This window comes from Berghia stephanieae, chromosome 3 (genome assembly GCF_034508935.2).
Source record: "Berghia stephanieae isolate SIO BIC M18660-M18661 chromosome 3, UCSD_Bste_1.3, whole genome shotgun sequence".
NCBI lineage: Eukaryota > Metazoa > Mollusca > Gastropoda > Nudibranchia > Aeolidiidae > Berghia > Berghia stephanieae.
The window spans coordinates 88,833,995-88,854,331 of NC_088362.1; the positions used below are offsets into that span (position 1 = coordinate 88,833,995).

At 35.3% G+C, this 20,337-nt stretch overlaps 1 protein-coding gene across 1 annotated transcript in view; it reads left to right on the forward strand.

Annotated features, from left to right (window-relative positions):
- The first annotated feature begins 4,038 nt into the window (after positions 1-4,038).
- Positions 4,039-20,337, forward strand: part of LOC144968765 (matrilin-1-like) — a 19,330-nt gene continuing 3,031 nt past the window's right edge. The window contains exons 1-11 of the mRNA XM_078907421.1: positions 4,039-4,175; positions 6,731-6,782; positions 7,305-7,434; positions 12,155-12,306; positions 12,609-12,812; positions 13,393-13,466; positions 14,514-14,528; positions 15,219-15,313; positions 17,726-17,823; positions 18,729-18,811; positions 19,204-19,301. Of these exons, the coding sequence (XP_078763547.1) occupies positions 7,306-7,434; positions 12,155-12,306; positions 12,609-12,812; positions 13,393-13,466; positions 14,514-14,528; positions 15,219-15,313; positions 17,726-17,823; positions 18,729-18,811; positions 19,204-19,301 (948 nt within the window). The 5' untranslated portion in view covers positions 4,039-4,175; positions 6,731-6,782; position 7,305. The remainder of the gene's footprint in view (positions 4,176-6,730; positions 6,783-7,304; positions 7,435-12,154; positions 12,307-12,608; positions 12,813-13,392; positions 13,467-14,513; positions 14,529-15,218; positions 15,314-17,725; positions 17,824-18,728; positions 18,812-19,203; positions 19,302-20,337) is intronic.

Sequence of the window (20,337 nt, forward strand, 5' to 3'; positions counted from 1 at the left end):
TATATGGCCAAAAAGCCGCCACCTTGCCTCCTGAATTTGAATGGATAAGGGTCTTTCATTGCATTTTTCATACAGTGTTTTATTGCTTATTTTTGTGGGGTATCGCATATTCAGGACTCTTTTCAGTTGTTTTCTATGGAATCTTTCTAATATTTGCTCTTCGGTTCCAGTCAGTTCCCATGTTCCGCAGTTGTATATCAGCACGGATTTTACAAGGGTTGTGTATAATTTGATTTTAGTATTTTACTTTATTTTATCTTTTCTAATCCATATATATAATAATTTATTTAGTGCAGCCGTCGATAAACTTTTTCTTCTTTCTAAGTCTTCCTTGTCTCCTATTAATGATCCTACTTTTTTCGTGGCTCTCCATTCCTCTTTCTTCCTTGACAGTAATGTTACATCTGTTTTGTCAGTATTAACGTACAGTTGGTGATTTTGTAAGGCCCTTTGGGTGTCATTTACATAGACTTGTTTGAGGCCTATAAAGTCAATGTCGTCTGCATATGCAATTTCCATGGGGAGTTCGTTTTCAAAACGTAATTGGGCAGAAGGAACAGATTTACGCAATCTTTTAAAGCGTTTTCTAGGTAAATGATAAATAATAATAAATGGCATTTAAAACAGGGCTTAGGTTGTCTCCTTGTGGTGTACCAGTGTTACCAAGGAATGATCTATTCTCTGAGGCACCGATTATTTTGGTTGTTATCCAGGTTTCACTTATAAGGAATCTGATTAATCTAATGTCATCTTCCATAACTATTCCTTTTATAATATTTAACAAGGATTGGCGATTGATAGTATCGAAGGCGGCAGACATATCTATTCCAGTTATAACTATTTTTATTTTTTTATGACAGTGTTTTGGCAGCAAGAAATGTGTGAGTCCAAACTACATCTGCAGTACTTCTATCCGTCCTGAATCCGCGTTGACTATTTGACAAATAATTTTCAACAATCGGTCTAATTCTATTCAATGTGATCAGGGAGAGCGATTTTCTTATTGTGTTAAGCAGAGTAATTGGTCTCAAATTCTTTGGAGGGCCTTTTGGTTTTCCTGGCTTTTGTATTGATATCAGCTCCCCTTTATTGATATCCAAGTTCTGGTGATGTTCGAACGTCTGATTGAAAATGTCCGCTATGTGTTCATCTATTAAGGGTGGTCCATATTTTAGAAGGTCAGCACATACTCCATATTTGCCCGGTGCTCTGTTGTTATTTAGACTTTTAAAAGCATTTCTCACTGTTCTTGGTGTAATAGGTTTAAATAGTGGTCGGGGATCTCCCTCAAATGAGCTGACTTATGGTGATTTGTTGTCTTGAAATTTTGGTTTATAATATACAAAAAGAACATTCGAAATATCATTGAGGTTAATAATTAATTTGCCCGAGTCACCTCTATCTTTGGCTTCTTAAATGGTCTTTGATTTAATAGTCTCACCGCTTTGTACATTTATCACAAGAAAAAAATATTGTGGGAAATTAACGGATTCGAAGGTTGACTGAAGTGAAGTGTATCGATAAATATGAGAGAAGATAGATTTAAATTGTTTGATATGTTAAGAGACGAGAGAGGAAGTCAGTGGGAAAGACAGCGTTAGATATACAAAAAAGGGGTAAAGAAAAAAAAAAGGGACGCCCGATGACTAGATGGATAGATAGGGTAAAGGACGATATGAAAGAACTGGGCCTGGAAGAAGATGGTGCATTTAACCAAGATTCATGGAGATGTAGTATTCATATTGGCAGTCCTGCAAAATGCAAGATAAGCTGAAAGAAGAAGAAGAAGATCATGTCAACTAAATGTGCTTAGCTTTTTCTTTTGGGGGGGGGGGGGGGGGTTAAAGGAGTTCAGGCTAACAGAAACTCTTAACATGAAGGATGAAAGGCTACACTTGTATGGCACAAATACAGCTCTTATTTTATCCCACCTAGAAAAATATGTTAGCTCACAGGGACAATTTTTCACCAGAGTAGGTTAAGATAATGTGATTGATAATTCTTTTTCAAGGATTCAATTGTGCTCCATCCACATCGGAGTTGAATCTGGGACATACTATAGACCACAGAGCCGCACATTCCATTAAAGTTGGTGGATTACGTTCAATAGTGTTACACTGTAAGTATATTATAGGTAGCCATAAATTAAGGGTGATTTAGGGGGGTCATGACTCAACGCAATATAATTGCAACAATTGGCATACCATCTATAATGGTCGACTGAAATTATAGACACAATCGTTTTCTAACCGATGTATTTTGTGATGAATAGTGTCTTGATCTTTGTATTCTTATCATCTGAATCTTTGTTGCACTAGATAATTAAACAATAAAAGAAAAAAAACAATAAAATACACAGAACAATGCGTCACATACACATCTTTGTAGCATAGTTAACAAAAGGGGTGAGAAGGAAGGTTGGAAGAGAGAAAGAGAGAGAGAGAGAGAGAGAGAGAGAGAGAGAGAGAGAGAGAAAGAGAGAGAGAGAGAGAGAGAGAGAGAGAGAGAGAGAGAGAGAGAGAGAGAGAGAGATATGAACAGCCTGTAAGGTAAAGCAAGAACAGCCTCTATTGTTCTGACAACAATTCTTGCACTCAATATTAATACGACGGAAATCAAACAAAATTGCTAACCCTAAGGTTCAGTCAGTTTGCTGCTTGGCTCAAAAACATGGCATATAAAAAGAACATTAGCCATAAAATGAAGACTTTATTAACAGCTGTATAAGAATATCACAGCAACTTGGATGGCAGGATAAAATTAGACGATGAAAAAACAATGTTGAAATCAAGAGGAGGAAATGGAGATGGTTGGGTCATTCCCTGAAAAACCCAAATGAAAATTTTACCAGACAGTCTCAAACGTGGAACTAGTAAGGGACACGGTAAAAATGGCGGAGTATTAGTAGCTAGAGGAAGTAACTTAGGAAAGAAACAGTAAATGACATAAAGTTGGACAAGATGGAAATCATTTATCGATGGCCCTTGTGAATGACCTAAATATGTAAGTGTGACTTCGGAAAATGTGTATCTTTTTGTTACCCGCTACCTCTTGACTCCGTGCATGATGACACATGAGCCAGGTTTGAAAGTTTTTGTCAAGATGAGGGTCGTTTAAGTAAATCGAAATTTGAAGAACGAGGTTTCTTGTCAAATATTTAATACGTGTCTCTCCAGAATACGGCAGTTGAATGGTTAACATCGTTCTAAAGGCCCGTTCTCTTTGGGGGAGAATTATACAATTAGTGAATAAATGATATTTCAGTACCGTAATTCAGTATTTCTTCTCTGTCGCCTTTAAATTTTCACATATTTTTTTTCTCCTTTCTTTTTGTGTTACATTATGAAGATAATCGTATGGAAATTAAAGTTCCATCGCATCATTATCAAATCACCTGTTCCCAGCATGATCCAATTCCGGGTTTGGTTTAAAACGGAAGTTTCTCTTTCAAAATAAATGCAAATTACTTAATCTCTATAGTTATAAATATGGGTAATATTAACTAAATAATGATTGTTGAGCAGCGTAGGTTAGTAATTAGTAGTAATTATTAACTAAAAGCAATAACAAAGCGTCGGTAGTGGCTTTATAGTAATGCAATACCACCTCCATAACATTTCATTATTCCATAATGATATGCAAGGCTAGGCTAGGACGTCATTTGCCAAAAATACCGCTCATATCCTGCATCCGTATGGCTCTCGCCTTTTTCAATCCCTTTCACAAACATACAAAAAGATAAACCGTCCTTACACATGCCCCCCCCCCCCCACACACACACACACACAGAGAGACACCCACACAGCATGTAACCCCCTTCACAATCCCCCACACCTCCGACACTTATACACTCATCAAAAGCGTCAATTTTACACTTACTCAAACTCACTCATACTCTCTCAATCAAATCAAGTATAATTATTAAAGTAGAATTTGCGAGAACAATCAAGGTTCAACGTGGTGACTGATACTTTTTATTACGCCCTGTAATAATTGCACCCTATAATTAACATTCATTATGAGAGAAACTTGCCTGTATAAAAACGGATGCTGCCCTCCGTTTTAGCATTAAGATCTTTTTCCCTAATCTGAAGAATTACTGTTTCGAGTCCCATATTGGGTCTATTTTCATTGCAACAATGTGGAAATTCGTCATTTTAGCCGTTTCTTGTCTGGTGAGTTGGATATAAATTATGACTGTGTGATGAACGCATATTTCTGATGTAGCTAAGAAAGCAATAACTTTTTTTAAGTAACTAAATTTCCTTTAAAACACTTTCGGGGCTGATTTGTTTTATTAATCCTGAGTTTTTATATAGCGCAATATCCACTCAATTTGCTCAGAGCTATTTATAGAGTTGGGAGTCCCGATAGCTCAGATGGTTGAGCCATCGCTTCACATGCAAAGGGACCGAGCTCGATCCTGGGTGCAGTCGAGATTTTATCTGACCCTTGTCCTGCCACAGTATGGGCATCTGGGTCTGTTAGATCTGGCGGAAAGAACTTTGCGATAGACTTCCTATCAAAGGATAGCAAGCAATTTCTATTGTCAATTTCACGCTATAGAAACCGGGATAAACTCCGGCTCTATGGGCGTTACGGCTTTGGAGGACTACTTTCTTTATAGGGTTCCCTAGCCAACAGAATAAATGAAGTTGACGTAAATCCAGTCTTTGCTTTTGTTTTTAGACCGTCTGTTTTCGCAGTCAGACTATACACGTTAAAGGTTACACATTGACTAGTGGATTGGTACAATTGATCTTGCTGGTGGAAATGGTCAGTGTTTTATTTAAACGTGCATCATCAATAGCAATAGGACATGACATGACGCCTTTAATTAGTATTGGTCTTCTTTTCGATAAAGACAACTCTGTTACTGGCAAGGAATTAATTTTACACCAAAGTATGGTGAGAATATGTGAGTAAAGAGCTTTTCTAGGGACTCAACTTTGCGCCACCCATAGTCAGGCTCGAACCAGAGATTTACAGGCTTAAATCCAAATTTCATACCGCAAAAACCACAAAGCCACTTATGTGTATAATATCTGTTTCAACATTTGAGATGAAATTATACCAATCTGGAAATCGACGTTATTTTAAGATATAAAATTTCCCTCACATCGTGAGATCCGATTTGGTGCGTCTTTGTGGTGATTTTTCATTAATGATTCGCAATTATCTATAACATACTATGATTTATTAATCTATTTAGACGGCTGTTTCTAATCATGAAAAGTTAGAAACAGCGGCCAGTCTGTTTTGCTTTTTAAAAAAATCACATAGATAAATTATTTAAAAACCCTGGTTTTGAGATAAACGCTATTTTCGTTTCTACATTGTAAAGAAAAAATATTAGAAGAGTAATTTGGAGTTTGATATTTTTGCACCGTTTTGCGAAAATCGTTTTAAATAAAAAGGAACGAACGAAATTGATATCACTCAGCTATTTGTAATTTTTAAAAATAGCCATTATATTTATCGGTACTCACTAAATTATATCAATCAAACTATAGATGTAAAAAACATCCATATGATCAAAACTTCTAAAAATAACACCGATTTTTTATGGCCTTAGTTTTCTATATAATTGTCGAAAGTTAGATGACAATAAAAAATAATACCCAAATCTTTTTCTTTCTCAGTATTTAATAATCCAATGTCATTTGAAGGATCTGAATAGTATGTCATTATTATGTTTCCCTATATATAATACATTACATTTGCATGTGTTCAAAGTGTAATTGTAACTAAGTTCATTTAAATAAAACATATATATATATATATATATATATATATATATATATATATATATATTATATATATGATACAGTTTTGAATCATTAGCAAATATTTTACATTTTGAATTGACAATATCAGGCAAATGATTAATATAGAAAATAAATAAATGGCCCAAGAACACTTCCCTGAGGGACACCACTTTTCACTTGACCAAATGTAGACATTGTGTCCGCAATGACAACTCTTTGCATCCGATTTGTAGGGAAATGTCTAATCCAATTTATCACAGCACCATCTATACCATAGGCATCCAATTTATTATACAATCTCTCGTGCGGTACTTTATCAAAAGCCTTGTAAACATCTAGGTAAATTACATCAATATCACTAAATCTAGTTAAATCCTCCATTACTTGTAATAATTGAGTTTTACATGATCTGTCCAATCTAAAGCCATGCTGGCAATCATTTATTAAGTTATTCATTTCAAGATAATTCATCATATAATATATCATGTTGGATCCAAAACCTTTGCATAGAATATACGTTAAAATAATGTATCGATAGTAGTAGTAGTAGAAGTAGTAGTAGTAGTTGTAGTAGTAGTAGTAGTAGTAGTAGTAGTAGTAGTAGTAGTAGTAGTAGTAGTAGTAGTAGTAGTAGTAGTAGTAGTAGTAGTAGTAGTAGTAGTATCGTTATTATCATTATCATCATTACCAGCATCATCATCATCATCATCATCATCATCATCATCATCATCATCATCATCATCATCATCATCATCACCATCAGCATCATCATCATTATCTTCATCATCACGACCCATATCTCTAGCTTTCTAAAAGCAATAGCTTCTTTCATTGCTTTTGTGTTACCATTTAATTCGGTACTTAGAGGGCTGATCTTTTTTTTTCTATCATTAACTAAAGTTGATTAAATTAAATTTTTGGGGGGATTTATTTTGTTGTTGTTGTTGGGTTTTTTTTCACAGCTAGTCGCCAGTGGCCATGTTGTCAAGAGACAAGCCCAGCCTTGCCCAGACGGTAAAACTAACTTATTCTTCATTTCAGTAAACAGTAGAAAATTAAATTAAATAGATGTACGTCCACATTTCCATTGCACTTATTGCCGATCATTGTGCTATGCCATCTACATTTATACCAAAATAGAACACATGAAATTATGTTCTAATTTCATAAAGTACAATTCGTTTTTTTAGACTAATACATTTACGGTTTCCATCACTGTCTATATTGCCGAACGATGAAAAAGATCTTTTTGCTTTATGGTCAGTAAAATTTCTCTTCAAACATTGATAGAATAAGAGCCATCCGAGACTTGTCAAAATCTTTTAAATGAGACTTTTCCCTCTCCATTTGCGCTCTCTCTCTCTCTCTCTCTCTCTCTCTCTCTCTCTCTCTCTCTCTCTATATATATATATATATATATATATATATATATATATATATATATATATATATATATATACATATATATATATATATATATATATATAAATATATATATATATATATATATATATATTGTTCATAACCAATCCCCAGAATGCGAGAACAAACCCTGGACATATCATTGATCGTGGATGCATCTGCCAGTATTTGGCCACAGAATTTTACCATTGGACTTTGGTTCTTGCAAAATTTCATCGATCAGTTCGACATTGGACCTGGTCAGGTATTTGTCAGTTTTGTTTACCTTTGAAAAAACATTAAATGCTTTCTTTTATATCAAGTTTCTTCCTAAAACAGGATTTTATCATTGTCCTAGTACAAAACGGACTACCTAAATCAAGAAAAAATACAAGAAAACAATTAATTTCGTCAGAAATACTAGAGCTTATGGAAATTATATAAAATTATAGAATAAGATAGAGGCTTTTAAGATGTGGGCCTATCATAGTATGGGTAAAACTAGTTGAAATGAAATGAAAATTAATCAGGAAGTTTAAATTAAGAAGAAATTTACAAGATACTATAAAAAAGAAAACGGAAATATTTTTGACATACGGTTCTTGGAGGAAAGGCGAATGGGGAAACGAGGCCGATGAGGGCCAACAAGAACATGGATTTAGAACATCAGAGCCTGGACGAGACTGTCGGAGCAGAGTTCAGTTAAAGGGGAGAAAAGAGTGGCGAATCACTTGCAGTCAACCTCTGCCTAAGAGATGACACTGAAAGAAGTAGAAGATAGGACAGTATAATGTTTGACGTAAGAAGACTTCTTCTTCTTCTAGGTTCCATGCCTGGTCCAGGCTTCGGATACTGCATGAATTATCTCTCTCCATTCCTCCCTGTCTCTTGCTTTTTCAAACAGCTCTTGGATTGTTAGGTTGGTGAAGCCCTTCAGTTGGTCTATGAGTGTTTTTCTTTGTCTCCCCCGGGCGCGTTTACCAGGTATTTTTCCACAACTTGCCAGGTATTCATTCTTATCTTTCCTTACTATGTGTCCGAAAAAGGATAGTTGTCGATCCACTATTAAGGGCATTAGTTTCCTTTGTTGGTATGTTTGTTTTAGCACTTCTTCGTTCGTTTTGTGTGCGGTATACGATATTCTCTGCATCCTTCTCAAGCACCACATTTCAAAAGCTTCAATGTTCTTTTGTGTTTCTGCATTTGTAGTCCAGCTTTCGCATCCGTAGAACAAGATTGGCCACACGTAGCACTTCAAGACTCGGAATCTAATCCCGAACGACATCTGTTTGTTTTTCAAAATGTTTCCCAGGTCCATGAAGGCCTGTTTGGCTTGAGTTATTCTTGCTCGTATGTCTCGGTTACATCTTCCATCTGTTGTCACTATTGAACCTAGGTATTTAAAACTTTCTACGTTGGTAAGTTGCTCGCCGTGAATCGTTATATTGCAGGTGTTGTTGTTTTCGGGGTTTTTCTGTATTACCATGCATTCTGTTTTGGTGATATTCACTTCCATTCCCTTGGCTTCACTATCTACTACCACTTTGTCAACAATCTTTTGAAGTTGGATTTCTGATGTTGCAATGAGTACCGTATCGTCTGCGTATCTTATATTATTTATGTTGTGACCTCCTACTTTTATTCCCTCCATATTATTTATGCCCCTCATGATTGTTTCTTGGTATAGATTAAACAGATCTGGTGAGGCAACACACCCTTGACGGACTCCTTTCTTAATAGGAATAGAATTTCCTGTAGAGTTTCCGATTTTGATAGATGCCTGCTGGGTGTAGTATAATGTTTGCATGAGTCTGAGGTATTTCTCATCAGCGCCAATGGAGTGCAGTTGTTTTAGTATTTCTTCGTGGCGTACTCTATCAAAAGCTTTTTTGTAGTCGACAAAACAGAGGTATAGTGGGGTCTGAACCTGTATAGCTCTTTCATTTAAAACACGGAGGAGGTATATTGCGTTCCTTGTCCCTCTGTCAGGTTGGAATCCATATTGTTCTTCTGCGATTTCGGGGTTAATCTTATTCCTTAGCCTGTTGATAATTATATGCAACAGTATTTTGTTGATGTGACTTATTAAACTTATAGTTCTAAAATTTTCGCATCTGACTGCACCTGCTTTCTTTGGTATTGCTATGAAAATAGAGTTACAGAGATCTTCTGGAATTTTCCCAGTATTGTATATATTGTTGAATAATATGTGAAGTTCATCAATTGCTAGATCTCCTAGGCTTTTTAATACCTCTACAGATATTTCATCAGGGCCTGTTGCTTTACCATCCTTCATTCGTTCCATGGCATGTTCAATTTCACTTTTGGTGATGTTTGGTCCGCTTAATGGTTCTTTGAATTTCAGTGGTGGTTCATTTCTATTTGGATCATTGTACAGTTCGCCTATGTATTCTACCCATCGGCTTTCTATATGTTGTTCTTCAAATAGCAGTTCCCCTTGTTTGTTTTGGATACAACTTCCTGCTGCTTTGCTTTTCCTTTTCCCTGATAGTTCTTTTATTCTTTGGTGAGCTTGTTGGGGGTTGGGTTTGTATTCTTTTTCGATTTCGCAGCATTTCCAGTCTAGATAGTTCTCGTGTGCCTCGATGCATTTGGATTTAATGTGGTTGTTCAATGTTTGGTATTCTGCAGACCCTCTGTTGCATTTTCGTCTTTCTTCAAATAGGTTTAGAATTTCATTTGTCATCCATTCCTTTTTGCTGTTTGTTTGAGCTATTGGTAAATGCTTTTCTGTAGTTGCTTTGACACACTTTTGGAATATATCAAATTGTTTTTCACATTTTTCGTTATCAGGTTCACTTTGGCTTTGTATCATGAGTGCATTTTCAAATTCTTCTCTCATTTTTGTTTGTATGCCATTGTCTTTGCATAACCTGTAATCCCTCTTTATTCTACCAGCTGTTCTCTGAATAGCTTTAAACTTTATCCTTACTGTACAAACAACTGGGACATGGTCACTGTCTACATCGGCGCCTGGGTAGGTTTTGCAATTTAATATGCCATTTCTGAATCTTGACAAGAATAGGCAATGGCAAACCATTCTTGTAACTTTGCCGAGTTAACTGCATGAATAAGTCCAAAAAGTTAAACGGTGACAGCGTAAAGGGGAGCATGTTTTCACGGAAGACTGCTGCCTCGCTCGGTTGGGAGCGTGATGTTCGTCAGGTCACACCGAACCGTCAGCCAGTTACTAGGCGAAATAAATTTAACAAATGTGACAAAACCAAATTGGGACATGGAATGTCAGGACCTGTGCCCAAAAGGAAAACTAAACAACATTCTAAAAGAAATGAAACGGCTCCAAATAAATATTCTTGGCCTGGCAGAGATGAGATGGAAAGAGCAGGGAACCATGTCAAAACAAGAAAACAACATGACATATAAGATCATATGGAGTGGTGGAACCTCTTTCCAAAAAGGAGTAGGGATGATCTTAGACCAAAAATCAACCAAATTTTACAAAGGGCACGTAGCAATCTCAGACAGAGTTTTGCTGGTTAAGCTAAGAGGACCTGTAGTTGACACCAATATTATTCAAGTTTATGCACCAACAGAAGAGGCGACAGATGCAGATATGACAGAGTTTTACCATTCACTAGACAAAGCAAAACGAATGTGTAAATCACAAGAAGTCCTTATGGTAATGGGGGACCTAAATGCTAAGATTGGCAGAGGCAGAGATGGTGACATAATCGGACCACATGGACTCGGAGACAGAAATGAACGAGGAAACATCTGGGCAGATTGGTGTAGAACAAATAAATTAATGATTTCAAACACCTGGTTTCAACAACACCCAAGAAGAACCTGGACATGGCAATCACCAGGGGACAGAGCAAGGAACCAGATAGACTTTATAGCAGTATCATCAAGATTCAGAAATGGCATATTAAATTGCAAAACCTACCCAGGCGCCGATGTAGACAGTGACCATGTCCCAGTTGTTTGTACAGTAAGAAGACTACATTCTATTATAATATCTCTGGAAATTGGATGTTTTGTAACACTGAGGCGACGAAACCACTGGACCAATCGTCACCATATTTTGCATGGTGTTTACTATTGACAAGAAGATGCTTTACGTACATTATGAGATTGATTAGACATCGTGGTGAAAACAGGCGGCATCATTTTAACACGTGGTTTGTGTGTCAACCTTCCGGTTAGCGAATATGACAATGTTGATGGGAGTACTTGCGTTGAATCGATACAGTTAGTGGTTTCTCTTATTATTTTGAACACCGTCAATTTCTTAAAATTTATATGAACCAAGTCCGTTAATAACACTAGGAAAGAATTCTACGATAATAAATGTATATAAAATGATGAAAATATTTGTCCGTGTCCAGAAAAAAGCTCCATGGAGTTGTCTTACGAAGTCGAAAAATGTATTGTCTACTAAGATATAAGAAATTGAGTTTAAACTTTATTCAGCACTAAAATCATAAATTTTGAGTTGATCAACTTATCATAAAGATCATTGAACGGGCATCGTTTATTGGACGAACAGCTATGGTACTTTTAGTATAAAATGATAAAACAGATTTCTTTTGATTTTAATCAGATAAAAAAATTTAAACAGCAGTTGATATAACAGGCTAAAAATAACGTAATGTAAATGGCTAATAAAGCCATGTCTACATTTTTCACTCAGTCTGGACACAAGATCAATTCACAACCCACAATTCACACGTCCTTAATTGACACCTAAAACACCTCAACCTCATCTCATTCAGAATTCATATCAAAGGAGGACCATCTGACTACGACGTCCATAAAATAGGCTGTGAAGTGTGCAACAAATTGACATATATTGAAGAGGTAGTAGAAGAGTGGCATCAAAATCTGATGATTAGAAAGCCATTGTATTTATCATCTGCATTAAAGATCTCAATAATGCACCCATCTTCTTTATTCTATGACCTATCTTTTCCTTTCGAAATCCTCATTCTTTTCTCCTTCAGGTGCGCGTTTCCATGATAACTTATGGCAACCGTGTGTACACAGAGGATGCTTTCGGTTTTGAAAAGTACACGGAGAAGGAAGAACTCAAGAAAGCTATCGATGAAATGAACTACCCCAGTGGAACTGCAACAGAAACCGGTGCTGCGATCAGGTATGTAGTGAAAAGGACGAAAACTGTGGCGACATTGATGATGATCATGATGATGATGATGATGATGATGATGATGATGATGATGATGATGATGATGATGATGATCGTGGTGGTGGTGGTGGTGGTGGTGGTGGTGGTTGTGATAGTGGTGGTGGTTGTTGTTGTGGGTGGTAGTGGTGTTGATTAAAGAGGTGACAATCATGGTGGTAATGGCTGTAATAGCAGTTTAAGTGGTGAAGGTAGAGGTTGTGAATAGCATGATTATGTAGTGAAAATTTGACTCCTGATTTCTTTCAATTCAGGTATTTCCTTGATCACGTTGAGCCAACTATTAGAAAAGGTGTTCGTTCCGTAATCATTGTCCTGACTGACGGAAACTCACAGCGCCAACTTGTGACCAAGGAAGAAGCCCAAAAAGCACAAGAAAAAGGATTGGAAATCTTTGCAATCGGAGTCGGTCACTCTGTCAGCGATGAAGAACTCCACAATATTGCTAGCGACGGAGAGTGAGTTGCTCTATATCATCACCATCATCATCATCATCATCATCATCATCATCATCATCATCATCATCATCATCATCATCATCATCATCATCATCATATTATTATTATTATTATTATTATTATTATTATTATTATTATTATTATTATTATTATTATTATTATTATTATTATCATTATTATTATTATTATTATTATTATTATTATTATTATTATTATTATTATTATTATTATTATTATTATTATTATCATTAGTATTATTATCATTATTATTATCATTAATATTATTATTATTATTATTATTATTATTAGTAGTAGTAGTAGTAGTAGTAGTAGTAGTAGTAGTAGTAGTAGTAGTAGTAGTAGTAGTAGTTGTTGTTGTTGTAGTATTATCATCATCATTATCGTCGTCGTCGTTGTAATCATATCAATCATCTTTATGTTCAGTATCCTCATCATCCTTGTATCGATCCTCTTATTCTTCCTACTCCTGTTTCTACTTATTCTTTCCATTAATACATTGTTATTATCATAACCATAATCATCATCATTGTTATTAATGTGATTTCTTAATCCCCTTCAGACATGTATTCATCGTAAACGACTATGACGCCCTGTCTGATATCCAGCACAGACTCACCTATGAGGCATGTGGAGGTGAGTAAAACATTTTTATTTGTATGGAACTCACCTATAGATAGTAAGCGCTTGGTTAAGAAGCTCACAAAAAATGTCATCCGGAAGATCAACACACAAAAATTGATACGGCGAACAACTCTACTGAAAGATTTGAAAAATAGAAATGTATTTTTTACAGATAGATAAACAGATAACTTGATTTCCTTTTATAATTTAAAGTCAGTTTGAAAGTTCGTTAAGTCAAACAGATATAAAAAATTATATATATTATATATATATATATATATATATATATATATATATATATATATATATAGCGCAATATCCACTAAACGTAATCAAAGCGCTTTGCAAGGGTTCCCTGGCCAACAGCAACACTTAATATGTAGGACGAGATATGACGCCTGTTAGGCGATATTACAATCTTTTTTTCGGACAGAGACAACACTGTTAATGGCCATGTGCTCATTTTACACCTGAGTACGGTGAGAGAAAGTGAGTAAACAGCCTTTTCCAGGGACTCAACCATGCGCCGAGCGAGGCTCGAACACAGGACCTTCCGACCCGAAAACGAGTTTCATACCACTAGACCATATAGCCGCACAAAAACACAGAGCAATAAACCTGTCATAACTAGAAAGATGTGCTATCCGTAGTATGATTGGTACACAACATTCCTTGCCGCACTCTGGAACACTCGTTTTTACAATTAAAAATTAATAACAAATACAATTGGTTTTTGCCTGTGAAGCGAGTGCTACACCAACTGAGCTATCGGCACCCCCATTCAGCACGATGAAGAAAGCGTTTCCCAGGGATAAAATACAAAATCAATTGTGTTGAGAAAGGGGTAACCCGAAACGTCAACAATCATAACAGTATTTTTTATTGATGCTTAGCAGATCTTCATATTCGTATCCCTTTGTATTTAAAGCTTCAGTCTGCTCATTTTGGATTAGCCAAAAAAAAATTCAACGAGTTAAGGAAATAACACTCAAAACTTTTGTTGATACTTTACATTGATAGGTTAATAAACAATATTTATATTTGTGTTTCTCTCCACAGTTAAACCACAACCAGGTAATTAAACAATTTATTCCCTTTTTCATTACCTTTTCATCTTATCGTTGCATGATGTCTACATATTGTACTTGATTATAGAGGAAGCAAAATATCTTATGGAAGGTTTTCAAATAAAATCACATAATCTTTGATGGATTACACATGATTGGTGGTCTTTCATTTTAGTTTTGCTCATAACCCTCAGTTACAATGGTGGTCTTACTTTAAAATCTTAATCATATTATAATTCAAAATAACTAAAATAGACGTGTTAAATGATTATTTAAGATATTGGCCAAATTATTTTACCCAAAAAAATAGTATTGGTAATTTTGATTCATAAAGTTACGCCGTTTCACCAAGGGAACGGACTTATTTCACCTCTAGTGATATTCTTGCATTAATTGCCATGTATGATTAGTTAAAGAATTGATAGAAACCTTTAATGACAAAATGCCTTTATTTTCAATTCGGCCGGAAAACGTTTACTCCATTTATTGAGAGACGAAGATGACCTTTAACTTTTCAAAATGTCTCAAAGCTAGGCGATTGTTTAAAATTAAAGTTTGAGACTTTTACAACGTTTGATGTCATCATAGACATCGATGCAATAAACATTTCAGGCCAAAATAAAAATGTGTTTTGTCAGTGTACAATAATATCCACGTTCATGAAGTATATGACATTACCATATTCTTCTCCTTTCAGAATGTGTATTTTCTCCCGTTGACGTCTGTTTTGTAATCGATTCCTCAGTCAGTATTGGAGCAGATAACTTCACACTCGAGTTGAAATTCATCAAGGTATGTAGTTTCTACATTCATAAGCCTTTGTTTGCATTGTCTTTTATTTTAGAACATAAATAAACAATCAAACAATAACTTCAGATCCTAGAAAAACGTATTTATTCATTGTTAGCCGCGATTTACCGCTCCAATTACCAGGTACATATTTAAGATTGGCGTTTCCCATCAAAACTACAAGGCAATAGTTTAAAACGTGCTTCATATAACCGTGGAGTTAGGACAGACTACCAAGATGTCACCAATCCTCTTATTTATATTTTGACCATGACCACCTTCGGTTTATGCCTACCTGCCGGATCGGGACCTCTCCCGGTCTGAAGCACTATCGTATTTTCCGGACAATAAGAGGTACGTGACTATAAGACCCAATTGTTATTTTCGTAATCAATTTGATCCTACCATACCCCGCTCCGAGGTATACGACTCACCTTCATAAAAATTCTAGCCATAGCGATGTTCGATTTCTGTCGTTGTTTATTCATTACAATATCAAAACGATAAAAAAAGACCTAAATAACTTGAGATTTTATAGAGAGCAATTACCACCAAAAGCTTCACAATGGGCCCCGAGCCAACTGCAACACTTAACATATAGGACGAGACAAGACGTCTGTTAGGCTATAGTATATTTTTTATCCGGACAGAGACAAAGCTGTTAACGGCCAGTTACTCATCTGACACCTGAGTATGGTGAGAGAATGTGAGTTAAGAGTCTTTTTCAAGGACTCAACTATGCGCAGCTCGCAGCGGAATTCGAACCCAGGATCTTCCGATCCGAAGGCGATGTCATACCACTGGAACACATCGCAGCCGTAAAGCTACAACACATTTGGCTGATAGGGACCAAGAAAAGCATCAGTATAAGCCGCATCGGATCATAAGCCGCAGGGTCGAGATCAGGGGAGAAAAGTCGCTGCTTATAGCAAAGAGTGTGTTGGGTAACGTAGTTACCAAGAGCTCTCACTTCTCTTAACCGCAATGCTATTGTGGCGTACCAGGCGAGACAGCGAGGTGGGTGTGCTCCGCGTGTATCATGCGCGCTAGGCTTACTGATACAATGAAGAAAATACGAGTAGAAGACGGAAAATGCGTGGTTTCACCAAAAGCGGGAAGTGAGAGCTCTTGGTAACATAACAATCGTTACCTACACGCTTTTTGCTTATAGTCCGGAAAAATCCGATAACCATAATGTTTAGACACAGTAACGCATAGAATTACACTCTAAGACCGTACAATGTCATCCATTTTATAAATTAGGGAGCCAACGCTGGTGTAAGATAAACATTTGAAAAGTGTGTACGAAGCAGTGTCAGACAACCCAAGAAAAAAAAATACAAGAAAAAAAATAAACAGTCAAAAAAATCAGTATTCCTCGAACGGAGATCGAGCATTAGACCTGATTACCGGTCAGACGTTCTATCAAAACACGCTTTACCACACTTTTTCAAATCTTTACCAATGTCATCCATTGAAAAGTGTTCACAATCTGGCATGGTGGGTCCACAATTTCGGTTGCTCGTTATGTATTCAGGACAGCTGTTGTTCTTGTATAGAATCTCACCAGTTGCTATGGTACTTATCTTGTGTTTAATAACCTGATGTCACGTCCGCCCTGCTACGAGTAGCATGGCTCTAAACAAAGAAAATCGGTACTCTTTATTCTTCATGCTGGCTATAATTTTTTCACATGTCATGTATTCAGAATGTATAAAAGTCAAAACATAATCAGATTTATAATGTGTTTCTCCTCTGGATACACTTTTATGCTCGTCGGAGAAGTATTTCATTAGGGCGTCCACCATTGTTCCGATAGATTAGAACCACTTGCTAAGTTACTATGCGTCATTACGAGGGAAATGACTTCACGACTGTTGAAGCGTATTGAAGATCGTTTTTTTTTTTGTTTTGTTTGTTAGTTTTTTTTGTTTTTGTTTTTGTTTTTTGTTGTTGTTTTTTTTTATTGTTTTTTTTCTGGGGTGTTTGTTTGTTTATTTTGTTTCATTTTTGTTTGTTTTTTTTTCTTGGAGGGGGGGGGGGGAGGGTGAGCTCTGTCTTTGTCTTTTGTTTTTTGTATTCCTTTAGAGGAAAATGGGCTGATCACCTTATTTACAAAATGTTTGCTCAAGATATTGTTTCCCCTGACCAAACACACCACTCCTCCAAATGTGACTCACCACCTCTAATTGGTATTATGTCGTGCTAAACCAGATTACGAAAACTCTACAAATGTTAGATTTGATTAGTTTACGAAGCGACATGCATTCCTCTCAATTGGTCACATGATTTCAAATAGAATACTGTAATTTTTAGATTTTCAAGTCAATTTTCTTGAACTGGAACAACGCGACATAATACCACATTTAGACAACGAGTCATACGCGTTAGTTGTCATATTTTTTATTCTCAAAGGAATTCTTGGAAGTGTTCAAGATTAACCCATCCTCCGCCAGAGTGGCCGCCATCATGTTTGGAGACCGTGTCTACGACGAAAATGTCATCCCATTTGAGTAAGTAACAAATAGCTATAAAAGTTGAAGTCACGAGGTTTTTGTTATTGTTATTAGACCGCCATTTGAGCGATAAATTCTCACTAAATTATCTCCAAAATACCAGAAATGTTTAAGGTAACACACAGTCGTGTGTGTAAAATAAGATTGATCTGGCAGGCACACATGACGAGTATTTCACCAAAATACATACTATCAATAGATTTAAATAAAAACCAAAGAAAACATTAATTTTTAAAAAAATTCTTTTTGGCCTTTACATTGTTTTCAAAGAAAAAGAACTCCTTTGCCCTTCCACACTGAAATACATAAAATATTCAGCTCCGAATATTGATTGATTAAAATGACTCTCAACTAGGAAAAATTTTCAAGCATGTGACTTCAGAGAAATCCTCTAATATTTACTTTTAAGCTGTTCTATTTGAGTGGAATGACGAAAATGGATGGGGGTCTTATAGATTGTTTCCAAATAATGTGGAATCTCGCGAGATAGAAAATCGGTCTTATAAAACTGGAAAGTATATTCCATAAATAAGTTCTATTTTTGATTTAAAATTTTAGTGAGCAGTTTTTGTTTTAAAGCCACTAATTATTCTTAACAATTTAAAGTTGTGAAAGTGAAAGTTGGAACACATGAAGGATTATTAATCGTAAATGGACAGCAATTTATAGGGTTTTTAAAAAAAGATAGATAAGTTGATAGGATGTTGAACGCACCATCATCATCATCATCATCATCATCATCATCATCATCATCATCATCAGCAGCAGCAGTATCATTGCCACCACCACCACCAAAACCACAACAACAACAACAACAACAACAACAACAACAACAACAGCAACAGCAACAAGAACGATAGCACCGATTAATATCACTTGACATTTCCAATTTCTAATTCTAGTAAATTCGCTGACAAGAAGGAAACTTTGGATGCCATTCTTGACCTGAAATGGATGATGGGATCAAGGACTGAAACTGGAGCAGGTAATCGTCTTTCATATATATATATATATATATATTATATATATATATATATATATATATATATATATGTGTGTGTGTATGTGTATTACATATATATATATAAATATATGTAAAGAGAGATAGAGAGAGAGAGAGAGAGAGAGAGAGAGAGAGAGAGAGAGAGAGAGAGAGAGAGAGAGAGAGAGAGAGAGAGAGAGAGTTCAAACCAGAAAATATTGCTAGTAACATATAAAATATGAAAAATATATTATCATAATTGTCTCTAAATCCGTTAAAGAATCGGTTTATTATTATTATTATTATTATTATTATTATTATTATTATTATTATTATTATTATTATTATTATTATTATTATTATTATTATTATTATTACTAATATTATTATTTCAGGTATCGAGTACATGATCAACAACTTTGTGCCTCACTTTAGAGATCACGCTGCTCATGTTGGAATTATCATCACAGACGGACAGAGCCAGAGGTGGAAGGTAAGAAGTAATGGATGATTTTACAAGATGTATTGATGAAAAATATCTTTGGATTTCAGGAAACTTTCGATTCTGTTCCACGCAATAGGTTATTTTTTAAACTAAGGTTATAGAATTACTTGCATTATTTAGAACTGGATTGTCTCTTTTTTTAAATGGCCGTACACAGCAAGTTGTCGTAGGTGAAAGTTGTTCTGATTTCATATGCGCAATTATTGGTGTCCCTCAGGGCAGTGAACTTGGTCTTTTACTGTTCAATATATATACAAAATGATATAATTTCACTATACAATTTGTATGAAAATTGGCAGCTTTAATTTTATATTACTAAATGTAGAGTGCTGTACATTGGTAGATCTAACCCTTTATTCTCCTATTACAAAGGTGACAATAATATGACTGTTATGCTCAGAAAGGAACTTGGGGATAATTTTTGACAGTAAATTGTATTTTGATGAACATATACATAATTGTATAAAAAGAGCAAATAAGCTTGTGGGAATTATATACAGAAGCTTTAGATATCTTGCTTTAAAAACGTTTGTCCAACTTTATAAGTATGTAACAAGTCTGTGTCTAGAGTATGGAAATAATATTTGGAGTCCTTTTTTAAGCGATAGTCTGTTAACATTGAGAAAGTACAAAGACGTGCTACGAGACTTTTGTCTGACATTCGACATCTATCATATTTAGATAGAGTAAAGTATCTAAATTTGTCTTCATCAAAATATCGTAGAATAATAGGTGATCTTATTCATAGACTCGTGCATGGTACAAAATGGATTATAATGATTTTTACCAAATTATTTGAAGATTACAAACACTAGTTTAAGATATTTGTTGAAATATTAATTCGTCTATAAGGTAAAATAACCTAATTCAAAGAACTAGGACAATTTGGAATAATATAAACTTTGAGACAAAAAAAAAATTAATTCAATTACATGTTTTAAGAATGCCACTTACTTAATATTTGATATTGATGAATAATGTAACATGACATTGGATATTATTGCACTTTGTATATCAATTATTT